The 10,982-nt window shown below is 42.3% G+C and overlaps 2 protein-coding genes across 3 annotated transcripts in view; both read right to left on the reverse strand.

Moving 5' to 3' along the window:
- Window positions 1-6,051, reverse strand: part of LOC109530617 (cyclic AMP receptor 4) — a 102,588-nt gene extending 96,537 nt beyond the window's left edge. The window contains exon 1 of one of the 2 annotated variants that reach the window (XM_019894472.1): window positions 5,716-6,051. Coding sequence is in view for 1 of the 2 variants with exons in the window: in XM_019894471.1 (XP_019750030.1) it covers window positions 764-844 (81 nt within the window). In the remaining variant the exon portion in view is untranslated. Of the gene's footprint in view, window positions 1-763; window positions 1,007-5,715 lie in introns of those variants that run through there. The other variant, XM_019894471.1, reaches the window with a different exon arrangement.
- LOC109530619 (mid1-interacting protein 1-B) lies at window positions 4,095-5,717 on the reverse strand. The gene has a single exon (XM_019894474.1). It carries the CDS (start codon window positions 5,352-5,354, stop codon window positions 4,869-4,871), a length of 486 nt encoding a protein of 161 aa, XP_019750033.1. The 5' UTR covers window positions 5,355-5,717; the 3' UTR covers window positions 4,095-4,868.
- Window positions 6,052-10,982: the final 4,931 nt, after the last annotated feature.

A 10,982-nucleotide genomic window follows, 5' to 3' on the forward strand; every position in this document is an offset into this window, starting at 1 on the left:
AGCAGAACACGTAAGCATTGTGGAGGTCGCTCCACAATGCTTACGTGTTCTCATTTATTTTGGGCCCTTTTCCCCGGTTGTTGCCATTAAGCTTTTTCACAATACCGTCATTTTTATTTTTTATTTTAAACCCTATTTTAAATCGTAATAAACGTACATGCAACAGTGATGATTCATTCCAGCTGTTAAAATGACAAAACTGTTCACCTGGCATGGATCAACATGAGGCTGTACGGACTGAATGATTGCTGGTATATTATTAGTCTGTGCAAAACGAAAACGAGCGTATTCGTGAATCGTTGCTCTTCAAACCAGCTATAATAAACACTTATTGGTAATAAAGAGTCAACGCGCACTCACGTTGCCCTCCTCTCTACGCTACTGATTTCGCGTTATCATTTCGAGCAAGATAAAGTTATTAGCTCTTTCCACAGTCGGCTAAAACAAATAAATCGCTTCCAGCAAGCATGACTGGAGCTCAAGTCACGACAGCGATAACGTGCTGTCCCATTAAAAGTTGAGAGCAGGTAACTCACAATTAAACGAGCTTTTAATAAACGAAGACAGCGTGTTTTAGTGAACTACAGCGTGCAAGTGTGTTTGCAACTTCTTGGTTACTCGCATGGCCGTGCCACATTACATTGCTCTTTGTGTGTGAACTCAAATGATCAACCTAAAAAAAACAACCTCCAGATTAATAACTGCTGCCGTAGCCGCCGATGTAGCAGGTTGTTGCTAACTGTCAGAAACATGCGCTACTTACACATCGATAGTCCTCTGAATGCGTGTTAAACAATGCACAGCGGGAGTTGTTAAAGGCGGACTTCATATTCGGACTGTTCATTTCGCCACGCTTGCGTTTGTTGACAAAAATGAATCAGCTTCCATTTGTTTGGGTTTTTGGCTGTTCATCGTATGCCATTTCCTGGTCTACGGCACGCGCGAAGGACAAAAACAAATAAAATAAATAAAAACGGAAACAATTTTTTTTACGCTGTTTTCTTTCAGTGACGTTAATGTCTCTGTTATCCGGGACGTGTTTGTGCTTTGTTGTACTTCGTGCAGAAAGACACAGAGCCTGTCTATAAATAGCAGTACTTCCAATAATGACATGATGCGTTCAAGTGCCAGGTAGTGAAGTGTAAGCCAACAATTGCAAGCTCTCTCTGGCATTCCCCCTTCCAGTCACGATGGCGCTATCACCAGATGCCGAGGAATTAAAAACAAGCCAGCTCATTCACAGTCAAATGTTGCAATGCATGTGACCTTTGTCCAAAACGGCATCTGTGAGTGAAAAACATTGAGAATCAGAGAAGAGAATAAAATGTCAGACACAGGGTGTGTCTGCTGGAAATCTCTAAGGGCTATCTGCCCGCTTTTGTGGGGGAAGGAATAACTCCTGATGTTTTTTTTAAACGCGTTTGCATGCATGCTTTGCTGTTTGATGTGTTTCACAAGAATGACAATGGGTGAGTTGCAGGATGGTGAAATAGCAACACAATGGGTGTTTGGAGAATGTCAACAGAAATATAACAACTGCATTTGAATGCATTTTCTTCCCAAAGGAAATAATAAATAAAATGTATTTCAGCATAAAATTGTCCCGATCCAGTCTTTTAAATTATAATGTTGTAGGGGGATCGTCACCCTTATCCCAAGACATCTCTAAGAGTGAATAGTTGAGGTGCTCGCTTCGCTGAATATGACATTTTTTTGAAAATTTAGTTTGGATTAGGAACCGTACAAGGTGGGATAATGGTTGTTTCAATTTACAGGCAAAGCTAAGGGTTGGATGAACCTTATTTAAAAAATACAAACACACACACACACACACACACACACACACACACACACACAAACACACGCACACACCATTACAAAAAAGGTATCGAAAGCTGCTTCAGATAAAAAGCTTCCAGAGATTAGCGTTAGACAATGGCGATCTGCACAACGCAACTCAAAAGATGAACAAAAGGATCCGACACAGATTGAAAGAAACCAATTAACGAGGTACAACAAGACTAATGGCACACAACAAAGACACAGGTTGGGAGAACACAAGGGATGGCAGGGAGTCGATTGGACGGGAGACAAGAAGGCCAACAGGCCTGATTAAACTGATGAGGAACGAGGTAAAATGCGGCCGTACGCCGGGGTGGGGATACATGGAGATAAAACTGCAAATAGTGGGTGATACGTACCACAATATAATGGAGTAAAAGTAGCATTTCCTCTGAACAAATATATAAACTACTCTGACGAGCAAATTATCAAAAGAGTTACATATAAGGGAAGTCTACCCCAAAATGTTCTTTACAATATGTTCTATGTCGCCCCACTAGTTTAAACACAGCATTCTGATTAATATTGCGTTTGTGGAATATGAATTAAGCAGTAAAATCCGCCTGGTTTTGGCCATCACAGGCAGCGGCCATTTTGCCACCTGCTGTCAACTAAAAATGAGATGACGGTTGCTCGGGGCTCAGGTACCAACCAATCACGGCTCATCTGTTTTCCGAAGCTGACAAAATGATCATGAAATACAAAATGAGTTCTTGCAGTTAACGTTGGTTTGCTGCTCAGGAGTTTTGTGCCGTCCTTGAGTGACACTGAGCTGTCGGGTTAGGATAGTGGATTTTTTTTACCCATGCAATGAAAAATGTATTGTCAAAAAAATGAAGAGCATGTGTTTTGCACACACTTAAAATAGCATTTTTGACATACAGTACATTTGGTTTGGAAGTATGTGGTCCAATGTGTCCCCCCCAGTGGCATTGATTAAAATTTTTGACCCCATCTAGCATTCAAGTTGCCCATCCCTGGTTTCACTGGTTCGGGTTGTTGCCGTGTGAGGTGGAAAATGACTGTTAACATTCCATATTGTGCACACGCTTTGAGAATGCACTCGTCCGGTCGGGCAGGCTTTTCATGGGTATAATTATGACATGAAAATGAGTGAGGTAATGATCCAGAGTCGTTTCAGACAGTCGTCGTGTTAACAACGAGCGCGATAAAAACATACTCTTCCACGACTGTAGAAAGACGACAGAAATGGAACGACAAAGTGGCTAACGACGCGGATAAGACGTCGCTGAATGGCTGTCGTTTCATGTGATTAATAATTCAAAGCAGTAGGGACGTTAACCGACGCAGCTCTCTCCAAAACAAAAACATGTTTTTATTTTGTCTCTCCAGTCTCGTGCGCAACTGCAATATGACATCCCAAAACACTTCTCAACTGCTTTCTGATTTATTCTGAGCATTTTTTTCCCCCGTAGGAAATAAATCAGCAATAGAAATAATCAGTTCCTGGAGCAAACTGTTACCATCCTAAAACCTTTAACTGCACAATGCTTTGAATGATATTTTAACAATTCCTAGAGTTATTCAAATAGAATTTAGCCACTGTAAAACGTAAGAACAATGAGATGATGATGAACGTGCGATGCGAGTTGTGCTGCAGACGCAAGTGTAAAAAGAAGTTAACCTCCGCGTAAAACCAAATTGACAAAACTGTTCCTTAACTTTGAACTTTGCTGACTCTGCAGTCGATATTTTCCTTCCGTCCTACTTCAGCTGCTCTTTTGTAATAAGTCTAAACACACACACACACACACACACACACACACACACACACACACACACACACACACACAATATGAATCATTTGATGCTTACAAAATTGAAGTCCGCCGCAATAAAGTAACATATCATGGGAAATCATGACAGCAGTGATCTGTGTTCACGTCCTCTTTGTGCTAAGCTAAATTAGCCAAAGGCAAGAACCAACATCTGATTTTCTGGCTACTTTCGTGCGAAACTAAAATTAGGATTGCACATGCTAATATATCCAAACTGCTACATAATTTATGCAAAGCTAAATTAGCCAAATGAAATATCAAACGTGTCGTTATCTGAATGCAAATATGTCCAATTCTCTGCATATATTGTGCCAAGATGAACCGGTTGCTCGTGCTAATATCGAATCGGTTGCTCGTGCTAATATCGAATTTGCTGCATACTTTGTGGTATTTGTATGCGGTACAGTAACATCCTTACATGAAATGAACAGTCAAAATGCATCACAAACTGAATGAGTTCATACAAAAAAAAACTTTATTTTAAATATCAGTAGAAAAACAGTGCAAAGAATGCATCTTTCAGGCACATATCCAGCTAAACTGTTGACAACACACAGTGATCTCATGGAATTCGTCATTGTTCTCAAAGCAGAACTATCAGTTGATTCCAGTACATTGACCGAAGTTTGAAATGAGGAAGTCATAGGCAGTTTTTTTTAAGCACATGCCTCCTTCCTAAAGTTTTAAGACATCAGCGCGGAAGTTGCATGATCATACGCACACGTTAATCATCTTGAAATGGGCGATTCATACCACACAGATCCTCACTTGCTCTTTGAACTAAACATTCACACGTGCACATGCCCTGAGGTAATAAATTACACATTAAATAAAAAGTTTTAAATATGTTACACCTGCAAACCAAAGGGGAAAAACTCAACACCCATGAGTGCAAAAAGAATTGTTAAAGCATTGAGTTACATTCACCACATCCGACAATCCAGTAGGCCACCACTCAATGCACTTGTAAAAGTAGGGAGGCCGCTGTCTTTTCCTCCATCATCCCTTTGTGCGTTTGTCATTTTAACTTGACTTCAGCCAGTTTTAAAGTTAAAACGTAGCAATACGCATAGGTCTTTGGCGTTGAACGTTTAAAACCCTCAGAGGAAAGCCCCACAAAATATTTAAGCCAAACGCTCATGATTAGTAGCAAACATCTGTTCCATCACAACTTTAGTGGCCCTCAAAGGACTTGAAATGGCCCCTGGTAATAGAAACAGTCTGCCTTTAGAGTCCAATGGACTGCTTGTAGCGCTTGGTGAGGGAGTCGGCCTGCGTGGTGAGCTTGCCCAGAACCCCTTGAAGCCCGGCGAGGTGGTATTGGAACTGCTTCTGCAGGTCCTCCTCCTCCTCCTCGTCTTCTGACGAAGACAGCGAAGAGGCGAAGGACGACGACGAGGCCGTGGAGGCGATGGAGTTCACGCGGGTGAGCCGTAGCGGCGTCTCCTCGACTACCGGGGAGACCCTCAACCCCCACTCGATGTCCTGCCGGATGGACTTGAGCAGCTGGTAGTAGCTGTACATGTCCACGTCGCCATCGTCCACGTCCGACTTGTGGCCGCACAGCTCGGCGTCGTCCCACAGCGGCACGTCCCGCAGCAGGCTGGGCACCATGACAGTCTGGTCCATGTTGTTCACCGCCCCGAGGAAGCGGTTCATGGCGTTGAAAAGAGAATTTTTCTGAGCGGGGGTCTCGGGGAGATGTCGCATCATTTTTGCTGCAGAGTTTTCGCGTGGACTTCTGAGTAGGTTTAATTTCCGGGTTGCGAATTTGATGAAGGCTCGCTGTTGGCCGGGTACGATTGCTTGCTTTCCCGCTTGGTGGTTGTTTGGCGTCCGACGTTTTGCTCCGGCTTTAAATAGAGACGCCAAAACGCTTAACGGCTCTACCTGTTTGTCCGGTTCTTCGGCTTCAACCTCAGCACGACGCAGCGAGCGTGAAGAGCAGAACGAACTGAGGAGGCGCACCCAAGTGACAGCCGAACCGTGAAAAAAAAGTACATGAATAACCGATAATAAGGAGGAAAAAAATCCGCTGTCGCTTATTTCTTTCTATGCTCCAAAGTTACCTTACCTTGCAATGTTCCGACTCTATTTGTCATTAATTGCGTCAACTCCGCGTACATTTTCCAAACATGACACAGAAGTGCGTGGGAGAAGTGCCAAGCGTGGCATGCATATTCATGAGCAAGCCATCAGGCCACCTGGTTTGCGAATCCTCTGTGGCCAATCAGACCCCACGGCCCTTCCTGACCAATAGAAAGGGGAAACAAATAAGTGGCGGACCAATGAGGAGGGCGCAAGGACGCTCCCGTATGCAAAACGCACAACACGTGTGTTGAAGTTTGACACAAACGTGTAGAAACTTCTTTTTGTAACGCTCCAACAACAGCTACGACAAAAAATGTTCTAAAACAAGATGCTGATTCATGTGATGTAGTCACTTCCCAAAGAACTTATGGCGTAATTTGCAGTTATGGTTTTGTGAAAAGTCATCCAATATGATTGAAGGGTGTTTGGGGGATGACGAGACGGGAAAGAACGCTGCCATTTTGGTGTGGGTGCAGCGTCCGTTTTTTTTTTTGCATTTTCAATATTATATCAGTGACTATGCAGGAATCCTACAATGGTGTCGTGATTAGTCCAGGGTGAACCTCCTCTCTTACGTAAACTCAGCTGGGATAGGCTCCAACTCACACCCCGTCTTACAGAAATATAGAAATGGTTGGATGCACAATAATGTAAATGAATCCCAAAACGAAAATCAGCCATATGAAAGCGATCTCATATGGAAGTATTTTTTTCCAACCTTGGCAGATGTCTGCACTAGTGTTTGAACCAAGTGGTAGATTTTTAGGAATGTTTTGCTTCTGGGAGGTCTGTGGAATCTGCTGACATTTTTGATCATTTCTTTGCAAATAATGAATCGTAACGACAAAATTCAGAAGTAAACGTGAAAAAGTGGCTATCCATACAGATGTTTGGCCTCAGCAGAGATATCAGCACGCTTTGTCAACATCATGATACAGTGTTTTTGCAGCCATGCATAAATGTGAAAGAATGTTTGATATTATCATATGCTGGTGTAATGTTACTGTACTTTGAGAAAAAAAACAAAAAAACAAAAACAAACACAATCTGATATATCAATAAAGTGTCCCACTTTGGATCGCTGGCATTATTGCTAGCCTTGACGGGCCGATTCATGCAACCCTATACAACAAGCCCGTCTGACCACTTAAATAGTGGCTCTTTTAATTGCACAACGAAGCCTTGAAAGTCACGCTATCACTTGAGAGTTGACCGGGGTTGTCAAGTGGGCAACCTCTGGTCTGTGGCACCACGCGCGACGGTCGAGAGCATCTGAAACAAAGATTGCCCTGCATTAAACTCTCACATGTATGACTCACTTCCACAGCACTGCCAGTCGATATTGGCAATACCGTCAAGTAATTGGCAGGAACATCATCTCCTATCTAGAGTGTTGAATGAGCCACATACCTTAGCGGCGTTGATAACAGCATTTGTGCACCGGCGTACTGTGACTAATGATACGTTTACGCAGCAACAGCCTTGTTTAGAAATATTTTTTTTAAAGGATATTTTTTTTCTTCGCATATATAGAATAGCATTGAAAATATCCCAGCTCATATGACCTTTTAAAAATACTATAACGTGCATGCCAAGGCAATAGTTGGCGATCTCCCTGCTCTGCTATCTGCGGAATAGCCCTTGGCAACGTATAAATATCTGGGTTTTACTTCATATCAAAACATATTTGACGTACATAAGAAATACATATCTGCTGGTCGTTAGCGGGGCAGTAAATGTACATTTTTCGACTGGGGATACATTTTATCTAGGGCATCCCAAAATGTTCAGATTGAACACTCACGCAGTTTTAGTATTTTCCCAAAACAAATATGGAAACTTTATTTGAACCGGATTCCAGAAATACACGGCAAATCTGCGTTGTAAATTGTTTTGAAGGCAGAGCTGAGCTCCAAAATCAGCCTTTGAAATAATAAGCACTGTCTGCCATACGAGTATTTTGTTGTTGTTTAAATCCATATAAAAACAGAGTGGATATGTGTCAGTACTGCTTTTTTAGATTAAGTTGCCAGATAAGCATTTGCAGGTTTTAAAATGTTGTCGTCTCAAGCAACAGCCAAAACAGCAGATATGACCTGATTTTGGCTGTGACTCAACCAAAATTTGGGGTTGATCAAACACAAAAGAACATTTGATCAGACTTATCAAACAGATATAACATTTACGATTGTTGGCCCAGACCAATTTCAGAGCAGATCAGGCAGCAAAAACCATTGCTGTTACTCCTCCACATGAGGATAATCGGTTCGTGTAATCTTTCGGAGTCGGTCGATAATCAGCCCTTTTTTGTTGACTTTGATCAGATGAGGGGGAATTTGTTTGAAATTAGGCCCAATTATCCGTATGTGTGCGTTTGGTGCCCGGGCCTTCAGTGGGAATTTATCCGATTTAATCCACCTCTTAATACCACCGCTGTCAGATTGTAACTATACAAAAACGCAACTTAACAGCAGGCCACTGTGCCACGAACAGTATCTGGACTGAGTTTAGAATCAATATGTATCGAGTCACGCGACAAAATGCATCATACTCGACAGAGATGCCGATTATGAAATGTGTTCACGAGTGCCGATGGCTACAGGTGTGTTGTTCAAGTCGAACTAAGATGGAACAGCTGTCGCTCTGACCAACCAATCGGAGGACGGGAAAATATGGACGTCAACGGGGGACTGCTCATTGGCACTGCGAGGACAAATTGAAATCTGATTGGTTAACAGTCTCGTTGGTAATATCCTTTAAATCGCATCGGCCAGCGCTACGCATTCAGAAAGTCGTGCGCGGATTAGATTGACGTGCACGGCAACACGGAGAGGCTGACATCTGACTGGACAATATCTACCACATACATATTGGAAGCAGTGATGTAAAGAGGAACTTTATAGAATAAACGAATACAATTTCATAGACTAGTCAAAACATTACAAGTTAGGCTGTAAACGTAGATCAGTGATCCTGATGACCTTGCTGCCCTTGACCTGTTTACTGTGTGCACACCATTGTAGCGAGAGTAGCCTCTGGTAAACAAATGGACGCTTTTCTAGAAACCTACAAACTTTTGAGTTGCTGTAACTCAAAGCTTTTGAATAACATTTCGAAAAATATAAATTGGATTTACTCAAAACAGTGAAGTTCAGAGAACTCGAAATTTTTGAGTTGCCATACCTCAAAGCTTTTGAGTAACGATATCAAAAAATATAAGTTGGATATAATCAAAACATTGAAGCACAAAGTACATGTTTGAAATCGGGGCTGTTGTCCACAGCATGAAAACATGTTGTTTTTCATTGCATGCATGTTGGGGGGTGGGGGGACATCTGCTTGTGAATCGAGTTGAAAATGGCGCGGTATTTCGGCTGTTGCATAAACGCAGAGCAGGGGAGGGCACGACCGGCATAGCGCAGACGGCGCGGTCGATACGACAATTCCACAGCAGAGAGATGGGCACAGCGTGTTCCCAGATACTTGCAAGTGAATCAGCTCGGCAAAATTGTTGCTGAGCAAGAAAAGGGAGAATGTGAACAGAACTCGCTGGGTGAGTTTCTCCTCCGAGTACACTTTCTCGGAAGTCGTTTCTCAGCATTTTTCACTTGATGTACAATCAGATGGCCTATTTGTTGGGGGTCAAAGAGGTCGCCGTTAATCATCGTAGCATAATTTCGGTTGATATATATGTATTTTTTAACTTTTTTTTTTTTATTAACCTAGACATTGTAGCTAGTTAGCTTCTACTGCTAGCTATTTCGTTAGCTTGCAACTATGAGGCAACAGTGAGGAATGGAGAGTATTATCTCCGATATTTATTGTTTCATGGGTATTATTAACATGATTTCAGAGATACTTAAGGTTCTTGCTACCTGGCGGCCACGATGAAAATGGCTGGCAAATAGTTTTGTGATGAGTCATGAATGAAATCTAAATCTGTTGAGCGTAACAAATACACACGTAAGCTGTCAACATTTCCATCTGATGAAAAATACCTTCAAACATTTGGTGAACTCCCCTTACTGTCATCCCAAAAACAACAGTGCTGCCTTGAAAGACAAGTTTAATCCGCTCCGTGATCACACTTGTTACGCAAAACATTCTTATCTCAAATCATCTGTCCCCATTGAAATGAATGGGATTTCATTTCCATTCATATCCATTGATCCCGTTCAGCCTCCCCCCAGTCACTCCCCAAAAAATCCCTCACCCATTAAAATGTTTCTTAAGAAGGGAAATAGCACGCTATCCAATTGCACTTCCAAAACACATGCAGTGATGCCATATTCATCGATTCATTTTATTATCTGTTTATCCTCACGAGGGTTGCAGGCGTGCTGGAGCCTATTCCAGCTGTCTTCGGGCAAGAGGCAGGGCACACCCTGTGAACTGGTTGACAGACAATCACAGGGGACACCTAAACGAACAACCACACCTCAGGAAAATTTAGAGTTTTCCATTAACCTGCCATGCGTGTTTTGGAATGTAGGAAGAAACTAGAGCAACGGAGAAAACCCACGGAAGGCCAGAGCCGGAAATGAACCCTGCACCTCTGCACTGTGAGCTGGACATGCTAACCAGTCCTGCAACATGCCGCCCTAGTAATGACAAAATTAAATGAAATGTAAAGAATGAAAGGCAGTATGAAACGGTCGAGCTCCTCGTAAGTTGCGGTAATAGTTGCCAGTCTTTACAGAGGATAAAGAATAGATGTCTGCGAGTATAGATATATTTTTCTACATGCTGAAATATCCATTGCTCAAAGTATTAGAACTGTGATACATTGATAAGGGGAAAAAAAGAATAACAAAATTAAAGTCATGAATAGGCCTTCGTGCCGACATTTTCATTGCAAATCCTCAAAATGATCATCAAACTTAACAGATTACATGGCAGAGGCAAAAAAAAAAAGAAAGGGCCCAACCCTATTACGTTTGAGGGTCATTTTGGCAAATTCCCCAAAAGGAATTTATTAAAGTTGAAATTCACACATTTCAACATTCCAGGGGGCGCTACTGAGTGAGTTTTTCAGGAATTGTGTTCCTGACTCCTAAAAGATTTGTAATAGGTTACACGCACTTGATAAAATGTGTGAATTTTCGGCCCTGTTAACAGCGCCAAAAAAGCCCATTCATTCGAAACACTCATCATAAAAACACCGATTCGAAAGTTGGGCTCGACTACTGAATTGTCGTGTCTAAAAGCACTGCTTCTTTACAATTCTGCCGGCAGTGGCTGCCTCTGAAT

This window comes from Hippocampus comes, unplaced genomic scaffold (assembly GCF_001891065.2).
Source record: "Hippocampus comes isolate QL1 unplaced genomic scaffold, H_comes_QL1_v1.1 scaffold96, whole genome shotgun sequence".
NCBI classification, from domain to species: domain Eukaryota; kingdom Metazoa; phylum Chordata; class Actinopteri; order Syngnathiformes; family Syngnathidae; genus Hippocampus; species Hippocampus comes.